Source organism: Musa acuminata, chromosome BXJ1-7, assembly GCF_036884655.1.
Source record: "Musa acuminata AAA Group cultivar baxijiao chromosome BXJ1-7, Cavendish_Baxijiao_AAA, whole genome shotgun sequence".
NCBI lineage: Eukaryota > Viridiplantae > Streptophyta > Magnoliopsida > Zingiberales > Musaceae > Musa > Musa acuminata.
In genome coordinates this window covers 40,374,654-40,388,744 of record NC_088333.1, presented here as the reverse complement: position 1 = coordinate 40,388,744, position 14,091 = coordinate 40,374,654, and the positions used below count along the sequence as shown (strand labels likewise).

The 14,091-nt window shown below is 46.5% G+C and overlaps 3 protein-coding genes across 8 annotated transcripts; 2 read left to right on the top strand and 1 right to left on the bottom strand.

Annotated features, from left to right (window-relative positions):
• The first annotated feature begins 1,058 nt into the window (after positions 1-1,058).
• LOC103992578 (transcription factor bHLH77) lies at positions 1,059-4,074 on the top strand. Of its 5 annotated transcripts, none has more exons than XM_009412343.3 (8): positions 1,059-2,469; positions 2,541-2,783; positions 2,872-2,937; positions 3,005-3,073; positions 3,142-3,216; positions 3,358-3,492; positions 3,586-3,680; positions 3,768-4,074. In XM_009412343.3, the coding sequence occupies exons 1-7, from the start codon at positions 1,831-1,833 to the stop codon at positions 3,646-3,648; spliced, it is 1,290 nt and encodes a 429-aa protein (XP_009410618.2). In that variant the 5' UTR covers positions 1,059-1,830; the 3' UTR covers positions 3,649-3,680; positions 3,768-4,074. The 5 variants fall into 5 exon arrangements, with proteins under 5 accessions (XP_009410618.2, XP_009410616.2, XP_009410615.2 ...); XM_009412341.3 differs by having other exon boundaries at positions 1,071-2,469; positions 3,304-3,492; positions 3,586-3,676; XM_009412340.3 differs by having other exon boundaries at positions 1,072-2,469; positions 3,304-3,492.
• A 2,357-nt stretch (positions 4,075-6,431) lies between these two features.
• Positions 6,432-9,012, bottom strand: LOC135679390 (uncharacterized). 2 transcript variants are annotated; one of them, XM_065193102.1, is made up of 10 exons: positions 8,753-9,012; positions 8,480-8,645; positions 8,252-8,408; positions 8,079-8,165; positions 7,860-7,987; positions 7,671-7,767; positions 7,505-7,582; positions 7,214-7,433; positions 6,918-7,138; positions 6,432-6,819 (listed from the first exon to the last, which is right to left on the bottom strand). In XM_065193102.1, the coding sequence occupies exons 2-10, from the start codon at positions 8,608-8,610 to the stop codon at positions 6,790-6,792; spliced, it is 1,149 nt and encodes a 382-aa protein (XP_065049174.1). In that variant the 5' UTR covers positions 8,611-8,645; positions 8,753-9,012; the 3' UTR covers positions 6,432-6,789. The 2 variants fall into 2 exon arrangements, with proteins under 2 accessions (XP_065049174.1, XP_065049173.1); XM_065193101.1 differs by having other exon boundaries at positions 8,480-9,012.
• Positions 9,013-10,682: 1,670 nt separating this feature from the next.
• Positions 10,683-11,947, top strand: LOC135679388 (uncharacterized). Its single transcript, XM_065193092.1, has one exon. It carries the CDS (start codon positions 10,746-10,748, stop codon positions 11,673-11,675), a length of 930 nt encoding a protein of 309 aa, XP_065049164.1. The 5' UTR covers positions 10,683-10,745; the 3' UTR covers positions 11,676-11,947.
• Positions 11,948-14,091: the final 2,144 nt, after the last annotated feature.

The following is a 14,091-nucleotide window of genomic DNA, read 5'->3' as shown; positions in this document are numbered from 1 at the left end:
TTTAACCTTTCATGAGTAAAAATAAATACTATGATAATCATTATTTTTGATCGATCGACAATCGATACGTGCGGTTTGATCAATTTTATCGTTAAATCGATAATTATATTTTTTTTATTAAGAATCAAAACTTGAGCTCTTAAACTATATATATATATATATATATATATATATATATATATATATATGTGTGTGTATTTCTCATCTATAATAAAAAAATAAAACCAACTTAACTATCAAAAAGTTATTGTCGGAAGCATCTAAAACGAAAGATATTGAAAATATAAGTATTTTTTATCCTTAAATAGAATTTTATTCTCTTTCAAGTATGATAATACTTAAAAAATAAATCAAATTAAGTCGATTTTATGCTGTCTAAAATTTGGCCTTTTAAATCTCTATTTTGGAAATACTGAATTCTCCAGTTTGCATCTCTGCCTTTTGAGTTAGAGAAGAAGTAATCCACCTTCTTCTACTATTAACAATGCTTAGGATCTGAGATGAGTAGATATTACTAAGGATTAGGGGGAATAAGTGTACTAATATAGGACTTGTGTAGAGGGAGAGAGAGAGAGAGAGAGGAATGGGTGGAAGCCCACCCTTCTTCCTTCCTTCCTTCCAAGTGAAACCAAATGGGGAATCGGCATACAGCCAACCTGCATGTGACTGGCCGCAGCAATCCCGAGGCTCTGCAAATAGAATAAGATGATGAAGATTAGCAGGTGAAAAAATAATGGAGAGATGCTGCTGGTTAGGTGACAGCAGCTTCACCATCTCGAAGTCCTGTAGTCCTCACATCCCACTAAACAAGTCCTCCTCCTTTTCTGCCCCTGCAGTCTACCATGGGGAAGAGGAGTATGAGTGAAGCAACTGTGTTTCCCATTCTAACATCACCGAGCTCTGTGAAGTCACATCCTGTCTAACGGATGACTTGCTGTCTGCCATGGAAGACATCGAATTTACTTGGGAAGGAAACAAGGCTGATATAATTCAGAGCCTCAATGTGGTATCTGTATCCACATTGGGGAGAGAGAAATGTGCTGAGAACCAAAAGGAGATTTTTTTAGATGTCTGTCTCAACAATGAGTTAGTTGATGATGCTGAGGTCCACCCAACCCTGCAATGCTAATAATATGAAGGAGGATGATATCGCATAAACAATGAAGCAAAAGAATCTGACTTTTTTCCCTTCAAAACCTTCCCCTTCCCACCTTTTCTGCTTCTTCACAGCCCCTTCACATCCTTCCTCTTTAATGGCACAGAATCTGAGCTGATGCCCACAAGGATTTCCAGGGCCACAGCGAAGACAGTGGTTGCATTTGACGTCCATGGCTTGGCATCCATGGTGACACCGCCCCCTTCCTTCCTTACTTTCCTCCCCAAATAGCTCTGTCATACGTGACCTCACATTAAAGGTCAGCTCTGCAGCTCCTCCTTTCCTCCTGTTTTCCCTTCTGTCCTCCACCTCTCCTCAGCTATTTTAAATCATCTCTTTTTCTCTTCTTTACCCAACTTTACTGTCCCCTCCTTCCCTTTTCCTTCGCTCCCTCTGCCTTTCTCCTTCCTTGCTCATCTCTTTTCTCGGTGCTCCCGAAAGCTCCCTCCTTTTGCTACTGTTCCACTTCTTGCTGTGAGTTCGGTGCTGTTTCTTGCTTTCGAGCGCTCAGCCTTGTCAAAGCTGAGTTTTTTCGCTACTAGCATTGCTTCTGGCGGTGAATTCTCGTCGAAGTCTCCAAAACCCCGGTGAATTCTGTGGTCTTTCTTGCTTTTTGGTGCTCTGATCTAGAAAAAGGAGAGCTTTTTTTCAAGGAGAAGCAAACCTCGCCGGAGATGTATCGCGGACCGCCGGATCAACTGCCGTCGTGCCTCCTCGACCTGAACTGGGAGCAGACGATGGAGTCGACCGGCCATTTTGAGGCGGCGCTGAGCTCCGTTGATGGCATGGCCGTTCACAAGCTCGTGGGAAGATTGCCGCACTCCCATCACGTTGGTGTTCGTCTCAATTCCCCTCCGAGACCTAATCTGTCCATGGCGGGCCATTTCCTCCAGCCCCAGCAGGCCATGGGAGGACTGCCACCGTCGGGAACCCCGATGCCCCTGACACATTTGGATCAGTTCTCGGCTGACATAGGGAGGTTCTCCAGCTTTGGCGGCCGGAATTATGGCCATCTCGCTACTCAATTTGGGTTTCTGGATACCGAAAAGCTGTCGAGAACGGCAAGCAGCCAATCTCTGCAGACGAGTAGACTCCCGATTGGAAGGGAGATCCCGGCACAGAATAGATTGCAGTTGGACGTGAACAATGGCGAATCGATGAACGCGAGAGAGGAATCCTCTGTATCTGATCCGGCCAGCCGAGAAGTAAGCTTAGGAGCTCCTGCTTGGAGCAGCGAAAAGAAACGGAAAGCTCCTCCGAAGGGCAAAGCCAAGGAGGTTGGTCTAGCGAATTCCGCCATGGATCCTCCTAAGGTAAGCAAACACCCTCCGATCGAGCCAAATTAGCTCTTTTCTGAATGGTAAACCTGCAAACAAAGATTTAGACTGTAATGTTGCAGGTGGCAGAGGAAGATGCGAAGAGATGTCGTTCCAACGAGAAGAACGGAAATGAAGATGATGCACTCAAACCAAAGGTGGAGCAGAATGATGGAAGCAGCAGCAATGGCAATGGTGGCCAGAAACAGGGCAGGAATGCTGCTGCCAAGTCCCCAGAGCCACCCAAGGATTTCATCCATGTCAGGGCAAGAAGGGGCCAAGCGACAGATAGCCACAGCCTTGCCGAGAGGGTATGAAATAAATGGCTGCCACTCCGATACCGAAATGTCAAAAGCACCAGCTTTCGTTCGTCAATGCTTTCTTTCTGTCATCTGCCAGGTGAGAAGAGAGAAGATAAGCCAGAGGATGAAGCTACTGCAAGATCTGGTCCCAGGATGCAACAAGGTACCATCGGCAATGAGCTTGGAAGGTTCAGTTTCCGAGGACTTTGATCTGAGTTTGAGATGTGCAGGTAACCGGAAAGGCGGTCATGCTCGATGAGATCATCAACTATGTGCAGTCATTGCAGCGCCAAGTTGAGGTACGATCATCACGGACAAAGGTATCAATTCGTATCTGAGTTGCATCTGAGACTTGTTGCTCTTGCAGTTTCTTTCCATGAAGCTGGCCACAGTGAATCCACACTTGGACATCGACAGTTTGGCAAATCTCCTTCCTAAAGATGTAAGATGGAGAATTTTCCTTCTCTAATCTGTTCTTTGCTGGTCAATTTACTACCCTTTGAGATCTAAAAAAGCATGTAACATTCAGATGCATCAGACTTGTGTTTACGCACCACCACCATGTGTTGACCATTCTCAACAGGGAGCCTCTCTCCACTGTGTCTTGCCTGATGGCATGGAGACCCAAAGCGCAGTGAACCTGCTGGATTCCACGTTCCATCAAGGTCTCAGCACACACCAGCCTTTCCTTGATGGATTCGAGAGTGCATCGTCCCAGGTGAACATTTGCACAGAATGTTGAGTGACATGGGTGTGTGGTGAAGTTTCCTTGGTGTACTGTTCTGACATGAGGTGGCTGCTGAACTTTCAGCTGGGGACATTCTGGGAGGATGACCTCCAAAACATAACTCACATGGACATAGGACAAAACTAGGAGACTGCCATCTTCTCTCAGAGCTTTGGTTGGTAAAGGTTACAGCACAAGGCTACTCTGTTACTGTCTACTTCCATGGGTGATCTTGGAAAACACTGATTCATAACTATTTGATACAGGTCCCCGGTCGACAGCTCAGGGAAGCGTTAGCCGTGAATCATTCGAGTTGATTTGTACATATAGGGACACCGAGGGAGGATCATGCGAGAAGCTTTGAGCTAACAATGTCCAGATCTAAGAAGATTGCCATTTGTATTCCAATTCATTTTAGGCCGAGGATTCTTTGGAGGCTGGTCGGTTGCCGATTGTATGATCTTTTTTTTACTTTTAGTGTTCCTGAAGATGCTTCGAACTTTGTCGTGATTGTAAGATAATGAGCACAACAACAGATTTGACATCATGGTGCTGTTCTGCCAATTTCCATAACATTTCTTCTTACGCATGAAGAGTGTGGTAAAATGAAGAGCTGTTGTTGGTGCTGTGCTGGTGAATTGTTTTGCTGCATGATTGCTGAGAGAGGACCCATATGTCTTAGATAGATCAATTGATGATGGGACATAAATGTGTGCCATATTATTCCCTGCAATTTGCAGATACAAATGGATGAGAATTTTTGACACTACCTGTGAGGCTAAATCAGCACATCTTCTCAAGCAGGCCATCATCAAATGCAAAATTACTTGCCTTCCTATCAACAAATCTCTTGGGCACCAAATCAAACTGTCCTTCACTTGTGTCACAGCAATCTCAATCCTTTTACCAGGTCAGGAAAGCAGAGGCTGACACAATCCAATGCCCATTAGGTCCTTTTGGTCTTGGGGAACCACATTCCTTCTAACTTTACAGGCAAAACTGATGTGGAGGAACACAATGTGTGTCCAGATGCGGGTGGAAAAGAAGAGTATATCCCCAGCTCTGTGTGCCCCTCAGTGTAAGAGCATCAGTTCTGAGGATAGGCTGCTGTGACAAATCCAGTCAGGTTCTGACAGGAACAATTCCAGGTTTCTTTAGATGCACTCATAAGGAAGCTTTCGTTGTCTGAAGGCATCTAAAGAAGAGCAGACATGGAAGGTGTCATGTCATTCCTCTATGCTGCCCCTTGATTCTGGCCAGCCATGTCTTGCACCTTTTCCCAATTTCTATCCTGTTCTTTTCCTCCTATTTGGAAGTGCAAGATCATCAGTAGCAAAAGATCAATTATGTCGAGGAAAAAAAGCTCACGTCCTCAACTGGATAGGTTCAGTCAGAACGAAAACACACACACTCTCTCTCTCTCCATGTCAAATCTTGAAACATAATTGGGACCACACTTTTTACTGGACATACATCAAGAATTCAGAGTGCTTGAGGATGCTGAATCAGATGGTCCAAAGAAAAGATGAACTGCTAGGAGAAAGGAATCGATCCACCATGTTGTCATGCTTTTCATCACTTGGCATCAACATTCTCCTTTTCTTCTTCCATGCTGCTTTACGTATTAGTCGAGTTCAAAAGGAAGAACAGAGGCTTCAACAAGAAATCATTAGTTTTAACTTCACTGCAACAGAATCCGGCAAGATCAAGATTGGCCATCACTCACATTCAATAGAAATCCTAAAGAACTGATATCAGACAGTGCCTTAACTTCTTCCATCAGAATTCATGGTCCATGATTGCCATGATATGAGTCCTCTTCTGTTGGGACACTGTGAAATGAGTGATGGGTGGGCTTTGCACATCATTAGCATTTTCTAGTTCAGCAGCAGACACAGGACACTGCCTCTTATCCACTTGAAGGCTTGTCTCCCCTTTTCTCATACAAAGCAGCAGGAAGGACCATCTTGGCATCATGGGTCGGCCACTCTTATCTGCAAGTGGATCCTACAGGCGAACTATTTACCTTCTCTCCTGCAGCCTTCTTCCCTTTTCATGCGTCTGATCCAAGAACCTGAACACTCAGATTTGTCAGACAACTGGCTTATGGCATCTTTGTTGGGTTTGGTGGCATTCTTTACACTTATCCTTACTAGCATTCATTTTAGGACTTGTTTGCTACTCAATCTGAGAAGTGGACTCCATCTTTTGAACGGCTCCATAAGGCTGGTCATGAATGAATTGGTTCATCCTGTGGAGTGCATGCTATCAACTGAAGTGAACAATGGTGTCTTAGCTACATAAGAAGGTTGATAGGCATAACTAATTAAACATTCAAGAAAGAAGAGAGGAAAATAAGAGAGAGAGAGAGATCAGTGATGACACTAAATAAAATAATCATGCCTGTAGGGGAGAAAATATCACATACAGGGAGAGAAGAATACACTTATCAACTATGAGAATCCAGTATGGACAAAATAAATTGAGTCTGCAAGAGACTGATCAAACATCTTTTCTTCTTCTTCTTCTTTTTTTCCCCTGTTTTCTTTGAATAAAAAGGTTTGCTTACCTTGCTACCAGTGAAGTTAATTGTGTTTTCTTATGTCTTTGCACCAAAACTAAGGTTGGGCAGACTAATCTAGTTATTTTTGTTTACATTAACCGAGATCATCGTTCTAAGAACATAGAGAATCGACCGGTCTCATGACAAACATATGCTAAATCATGGTTTGTTTTCAGCTCAAATCCTACCTAGGGAAGGTGGCTGGCTACAAGAGGTGCAGATTAATCAGAGTTGTAAGCTGATCAAAGGACATAATCTAGGAAAGTCGTCATCGACACTCAAGATTGAGACTAACACCCCATGATCTCCAAAACTGTGGTATCAAGAAAGCTTTATCAATCAAACTATGTATTGAGACATACTGGCAGAAATAAAACACGGATAAACTGAATCATATTACAGATGGTGAACAATGAAAACAGTGATTATTTTCTTCAACTCGAATGTTCTTTGTGTACTGCCAATGGTGCATTCTTGATGTTTGTTTACACTGCATGGTTCGGAGTAGAAAGCATTTCATGTTAAAGGTCCCAAGAAACTATGATATAGAACACTTGGGTACAGGCAGATACTGCGGACTCTATTCATTCGAAACACGATGGGACTTGCTTTGTAAAACACAACTCCCAAGAATTGAATTCTTGCAGTGCTTCTGTTCTCTCGACATTATCAGAATCGAAATACCACTGAGCGTTATCGATTTGACGGATCCCCGATTCATGATCTCAGAACACTTCGGGTCGGATAACAACATGCTGCAACACAGTAAGTAAGAAAGCTACATTCCTCAGCCACAGGTCGAGACCATGTCCTCGAAGCTAAACCAGCAGGTTAAGTAAGAGGGAAGCATCACCTTGATCTGAGTCCTGTTGTAGGTGTAGGTGACATGAATGAGCTCATTCATGGCTTGGATCACCGCCGGGTACGAGAATTCCATCGAGCCCTCCTCCAGTGTCATCACTTCTTCCCAAGAATCACCATCATCCGCAGAAGATGCCACCTTAAGTGTTCCTCTTGAATCCGTGTTGTAGACCACCAGCAGCCGGCCGTCGTTCATCTTTACTCCATCAATTCCTATGATGATCACCTTAAATCATCAGCCGTGACCTCAAGAATCTACTTCGGTTCACAAGTATGAATCTTACGGACCTGAATTTGGATTGGGGAGTTGAGTTGGCTTCGCGGAGCTCCAGCTTCGACCACTGTCGAAGGACTCTGCAAGATAGATCCTCCCTAAAGCCGACCGCATCAGCACACCCAAGTTTCTGTTCTTGGTCGGGTATGGGAAAGGTTGAATCACGCTGACCGATTCGTCTTCGACGAATATAGGCCCGTACTTGTTCCATGAACGGCCGGAATCTTCGGTAACCTTCAGTAACCATCGAGTGACTGATCAAGCTCTAGATATGATGTATGAGCACGACATTTGCAGCTGCCTACCTCGATCCATGCTCCCCAGGAGTTCCAGCTCTCGACCGAGGATCCACAGACCAGGCGACCATCATCTAACAAGATGGGCTGCAGCACAGATTGCACGCATCAAGCATTACTGTCCTCACTGATTTCCGGAAAGAAAGAGATGACAAGGTTTCGAGGTGATACATGCCTTGTTCTTGATGGGTCCAAGGATTCCAGGGGGAAGTTGCTCCCTTTCCTGCCAAGAAATGCCACCATCGAGTGATCGCTTCATGAAACCGCTCCAACTGCGTTGTGCAAGCAAATTGTAGTTTGGCACCAACTTGCATTCACTCATCTAGCTTGCATTTCAAGAAAGGTATGGGTTGGGGACTTTTACTTCTGCACATCTGGTCCAATCCTATAGAAGAGAAGCAGCTCGTCGGATGGAAGCTTGAACAGAACAGGATTCCACATGGGAATGTCGGGTTCTTCATCGACTACAGATGGAGGACTCCAATGGCCATCCTACACACCGTATGTGCACTGACTGTAAATGATGATCTTAAAAGGAGACTTGCGCAATGAGGACGAAGACGATAGGTCAGCTGCATCTTACCTTGTATCTCTGCAACCAGATCTTGACGTCAGGGGCACCCTCAATCGAACCTCCAAAGTAGCCTACCAAGAAATGATCTTTCTCGATCTACACACATAAAACGCTGAAATGATCTTCAAAGAAACTCTTCCCGTGAAGCCTAGAAAGGAAAGGTGCAGGCGGAAAGGGATTGCCTCGACGATGGTAGAAGCATGACAATTGTTGAAAGGAGCAGAATTCATGGTGAAGGTGAACTCCTCCTTCAATAGCTCCCATCTGCCGCCGATCCTGTCGCCTCCTTGCATGCTGTCATTGGAGCTCTCCATCGCTCTCGGAGAAGGAACTTGCTTTCTGTACCGTCCATCGCACTAGCAGGTCAAACATTCATGCTGGAGTCGTGATGAGACGAAAAGGAAGGTCACCTGTAAGAGTTAAATCGGTCGTCGTCGATGTTGACGCCGGAGGACGGTGTCGAGATGCCGTATGCAAGGAGGAGAAGCGAGACCACTGCGATGCTGGAGACCACCATCCACGAGAAACCCTTGGAGATCATCCAGACGCACCTCGCGCAGCTCTCACACCTGTCATCTGCGTCACAATACGCCGATCAAAATGCTGAATGTGACATGAAACCTGGCCGGAGGTCTCAATCATCCATCAACGGCAGCTGAATTGGAGGTGATCAAATAGCAGACCGCATTCTGCTCAAGATCTCTTCTCGTGCTTCAGCTGACACACTCTGAGCTGTGAGCAATAGAAGAAGACGGTCAGTAGACTGTGATGCAACCTTGGAACTTTAAATCATAGGTTGGTGGTAAAGCAAGAGCCTCGTAGGCCATTTTTATATGATGAGATCTAGATTCGATTAGCCATCGCTGGTGCTTGAATCATAATCGAAGTCTCCAACTTTGGTCCAACGAGTACAGAAAAAGCAGCAAAAGATGCCCGGCAGCCACGGGAGTGTCAGGATTGTAATTTGTGATAAGTTTTGATCCATAAAGCCACACAGGAACAGATGATGCCGAACTCGTTCCAATCATATTTGACATCAGAATAAGACCTCCCACTCGTTCCATTCCACGCGTTCGGCTGCAATTACTTCGTCGGACAGATTCGCGATTTCCGTCACTGGAGACATCACTTCAGCGAGAACTCAGAACACTCACATGAGAAGATGGATTCAGGTAACACATTCCCGTCTGTTCGATTGGTGGTTTCCTGATCAACATCAGTGAGATAAATTTAATTGTATTTATATATAATATTAGCACGATCTGAGTCCACTTGATGTTGATTTTTGGAATTTAAGGATTAATAAGAGGTTAAAAGGCGATAAGTAATTAGGGATTACTGGCGTGATTAGAGAGCCTTCTAGAGTTTGGCTGGACTTTGAGAACTCTTTTATTCTTGTTTTTAGTCTTTACGTGAAATAGTATTGGCCGGTTGATAGTGACAACTCAAAATTAGAGAAGTTACACAACCATAGAGTTAAAAGAGTAAATATAAACACAAGCATTTGATTCCAATCATATCATGCCACGAAATAACACCATCATCTCCACCCTAAAGAAAAATTGATTTCTAATTATTAAACCAAATATAATCAAGTGATTATATTTATTTATTTGGTTGGGACCGATTAAAGTAATAAGGATAAGACGGATGTGCTTCGACAGGGCCACCATTTCGAGCTTGAAGCTCGTCAAGCCACATGCGAATCTCATGAAGGAAAGATATGGGATGATGTGTGAAGATAATCTTCACGGAGTCAAAGGTCAAACATTTCAATTCTTCCCATGATAATGAAGCTTATCTAACCTTTAGCTGGAACCCGAGATTTCCAAGTGGCGTCCCCATGGTCGTATTTTCTGTTCATGACCAAGTCGATAATATTTTCATCTAATATTCGGATCATAAGAAGACTAGGCAGAGATGATCAGGCGAAAACAAAGGGAAGGTTCGGAGGTGCAAATCACATGACATGCCCAGCGTTCGCTCTCTCTCTCTCTCTCTCTCTCCTCATGATGCAGTGCAATGGGTTGGGATTCCTCAAAGCGCCCGTCCTTTGTCTCACCAGCTGCCCCTGCTGCTCCGCCAAGAGCCACCCGCCCCCTCGCGCTTACACGTGTGCGACGCATCCCGGCGCCCGAACTTGCCAAACGCGCGCGTGTCCGTCGCTAGCCGTCACGTGCATGAAGCACCGTGTGCCAAGCTTATGTCGCCACGTGGCATCCCCAATTTATGTCCCTGTTATTAGTAACAAAATTAAAAGCATTGCGAGGTGGAAAAGGCAATGTATAGTAATTCGATTTATATGTTATTGTCTGGAGATCAGAACAGATGGAAAAGGCAATGGAGACTGGAAAAGTGACAGCATCTCCGAAGAATATTCCCACCGTCAAAGTCTGCGTCGAAGCGATCGGTTTGGAGTCCAGAACACGCCGGATTAGAACCCGGGGAGCGCAATTCTTCTTGCACGCGAGGTTCATTTACCCGACTTTCTAACCTGCCTTTGATTGAGAAGAAGATGCGGGTCCCGCGTGGCCCCTACCATCTCCGAATCCCGTCTCCCCTTTCTATAAAAGGCCCACCTATCTCCTTCGTCCTCCTCCCTCCGCGTCTGTGACCCGTCTCGTGGAGTGCTAATCCTCTCTCTTACCACTGCATTTTGGCGTGAAGAATCGAGAGATGGCGGTACAAATCCGGGCAAAGCGGGTCACCGGCCCGCTCGACGACGAGGCGAGGGCGCGCCTCCGCGGCGACGACCCCGGCCGCGCCGCTAGCTGCGCCAGCAGCGGCAGCGATCACAGCGGCACAACCTGCCTCTCCGGCCTCGTCCACGACTTCCTCGAACCCGGTGGTAACTACGACACGCCCTCTGCCGCTGCCGACGACGGGGGCAGTGGAGGATCCGACCGTGACGATAGCGTCGAGGGCGTCGACGCCGACGAGGACCGGGATCGGGTCGCCGCAGAAACCGTCTGTGAGCTGATGCGCGCTGTGGCCGAGTTGGACTCGTTTCGGGTACGGCTAGCCGCTGACGTATCCAGGGCGACTGAGGGTCTCGCCTGGCTGAGCTCGAGCTGCGGCGCCTCAGTCTTCAGGCGGACGGTGATGGCGCAACTGAGGGCGGCGGGCTACAATGCCGGGATCTGCAAGGCGAGGTGGGAAGCATCCGGGGGGCTTGCCGCCGGGAACCACGAGTACATCGACGTGGTAGCGGCGCGAGGAAATGGACACGGGCAGGGGAGGAGGTACATCGTGGACTTGGGCTTCGCCGCGGAGTTCGAGGTGGCGAGGGCGACAGAAGCATACAAGGGCGTGGTGGCGGCGGTGCCGCGGGTGGCGGTGGCGGGAGAGGAGGCGGTGCGGCAGGTGGTGCGGGCAGTGGCGGACGCGGCGAGGAGGTCGCTGCGGGCACAGGGTCTGCACGTGCCGCCGTGGCGCAAGAGCCGCTACATGCTCGCCAAGTGGCTAGGACCATACCGGCGAACCACCAACCCGTTGCCGGCCTCCCTCGTCGCCGCCGCTACCGTCCCAGAAGGCGACATCAAGTGCAGGGCGGTGGGGTTCGCGGCGACGGCTCGCCCGGCGACTCCTGCCGCGCGAACCCGTTGAGACGAAGGCTGCGGCGGCGGATAATAGTGACGAGTTTCTTCTTTTATTATTATTATTATTATTTTTCTTTTTTTGGCGCGTGTAATGTAAGAGATCTGGATTTGATACGCGGCGATCGACCATGTGGATGACGTGGCACGAGTGACGTGGGCCAAAGTCATATCGTGGTTGGCCACTTAGAAAGTGGGTCCCGCGAGTAAGGCGTTTGTGTGGATAACGATAAGGTCCAGTAGAGTTGAGATTTCCTCCAATATCAACTCTTTTTTATGTGACCTTTAAACCCAAAAAAAAGAAAAAGAAAAAAAAAGAGGAGATGATAGAAAAGAAAAGTTGACAGGGACAAACCACGCAGAAGATAGAACCACGGGCACCAGCAACCCAACATCACGCCCGTCGATTCCTGATCTGACGGCTAGTAATCTGCCACCACCCCAGCAACGTCTCTGTCAGGCATCTTCCGGTGGACGTGTCTCCGGGTCCCATGCGTATTCTTATCCGTCCGTCCGGCGTAAGTGCATCACGTGTTGCATCTGAGCAAATCCAGTGGAAGGGTGTCGCTCTGTCGGTCGCTCGATCTTCGAAAGGTATATCAATTGACAGAACGAGGTCGAACATTATCACGATTAAAAATTAGAAGAAAATGATTCTGTAGCATTAATAAAAGACTCCATGCTTTCGGTCGAAGCATGCGCAGATGTCGTCCACAGTGATCATCTCCGGTCAAGCCACGCTTCCAGATATCGGCCATGCGAGGAGTAGGAAGAAGGAGAGGCTGCGAGCATATTCCAGAGGACCGTAAAACATGTTCGAACTTAGGAATAGAAAATGTGACCCTCCCGAAACGATCTCTCTGTGATTGACTCCACAGCGTATTTATTTTAGAGTCGGGGAGGCACCCACAAGGACGCCTTTGTGACTTCTCGCCGCAGATATGGCCAACACACCTCTCGTCTTCGCCCGTCCTGTGGCTTCTCTTGTGCCCTTTGGACTGCCTTGGGGCCAATACAAGAAGGGGAAAAGGACTCCCAATCTGGCACACAAAAGCGACGCTTGGATTACTGCTGGTTGGTGAGGACTGTCAGCTTGGAATTAGCTTCCATCCTTGAGTGCACTCTTCAACGTTCTACCTACTACGCAATTGCCCGAGCTTGCACTGACTGCACGCCTTCATCCCTTTCTCTGTGCGGGAAAGAACATTTCGATTTAGATAGAGATTTATTTGATTTAACGTTCAGTTGCAATATGCCATCGGAACTCCTCGTTTGAGTCGCAGCTAATGTTAAAACATTAATATTATTGTGTAACTTCATATCATAATCGAGAAGTCAGCACGGTTTGGTCCGGGATATATGCGTAAAGTCGTCAAACGTGACTTCTTAGTTAGCATGAGTTAAGGCCAGATTGGAGTCGGTCCAAGGTAGATCAAGTTGGGTGCGTTTTATAGCGCTTCGTCTTTCTACGTCAAGCTCCTAATTTCTGCACATAAGTCGAGATTGAAAGTGAATTCTTTGATCTGATTCCTTCGAGACTTAAGTCAGTAAAAAGAAATGTTCAAGATCCTCTGAAATGTGTTAGCCCATATGTTGATTTTTATATTCACAATCGAAGGTGGTTGTATGAGGTCGTCAACATCTTAAGTGGCTGATTTGTATGCCCTACAGGTGCTAACCAACCTGCTTAATCCTGCACTGCACGACGTTGCTTTGCACTTCCCGAGCTATCTTGTACCGAGTGAATCACGTCAACTTCGAGGCATCACATTGGCTTTGATGTGATGGTTGACTACGGGAGAGATGCCGGAATATATCCTATCAAATATTAATTTTACGTGATTCAAATTAATTCGTAGGTGGAAAGATTAAGCATTTAGCATGTTGTTGGCTTGGTCGTCACCGTCACTGATGTGATTCCTGGGGGAGCATTTTCTAGACCAAGCATGTACGTATCCTGCTGGAGATAAGATTTCAGGTGAGGGTTTATCGAGTAATTATGATATTAAGGAATCACATGTACGTTTCCTGCCGGAGATAAGATTTCGGGTGAGGATTATCGACTATTATTTTGATGAAGCACATATATGCCTGTAGCATAGAATAATATTTCGCCAAACATTAGGTAAGTGATGCTACGTGACATGACGTGCATTAACCATATGTTGAAGGAGAGAATCATGGAGTTGTAAAAGGTGCAAGCAACTCAATAAGAAACCTTATCTTCCTCGTAGTACAAAGGCTCGAGATCATGTGCTTGGTGCAGTCTTATCCGCGTGCGGTGGTCTGCCACCACAGCAACATGCATGACACATGACTGAACCTGGGATTGCGAGATGGGGAAATCGTGGACCCTCCAATTATATACTTCGATAAGGACTACAACTCAGAACATATACCCATGACACATGGCATTGGATGATATG

Bases quoted from the DNA above. Each gene is read 5' to 3' on its own strand.
- LOC103992578 (XM_009412341.3), top strand. From the start codon at position 1,831: ATGTATCGCGGACCGCCGGATCAACTGCCGTCGTGCCTCCTCGACCTG. The intron at 2,938-3,004 runs GTACCATCGGCA...TGAGATGTGCAG, and splicing joins TGGTCCCAGGATGCAACAAG to GTAACCGGAAAGGCGGTCAT. The intron at 3,493-3,585 runs GTGAACATTTGC...CTGAACTTTCAG, and splicing joins TCGAGAGTGCATCGTCCCAG to CTGGGGACATTCTGGGAGGA.
- LOC135679390 (XM_065193101.1), bottom strand. From the start codon at position 8,610: ATGATCTCCAAGGGTTTCTCGTGGATGGTGGTCTCCAGCATCGCAGTG. The intron at 8,409-8,479 runs GTGACCTTCCTT...TGGACGGTACAG, and splicing joins GACCGATTTAACTCTTACAG to AAAGCAAGTTCCTTCTCCGA. The intron at 7,988-8,078 runs GTAAGATGCAGC...TACGGTGTGTAG, and splicing joins TCTGGTTGCAGAGATACAAG to GATGGCCATTGGAGTCCTCC.
- LOC135679388 (XM_065193092.1), top strand. From the start codon at position 10,746: ATGGCGGTACAAATCCGGGCAAAGCGGGTCACCGGCCCGCTCGACGAC.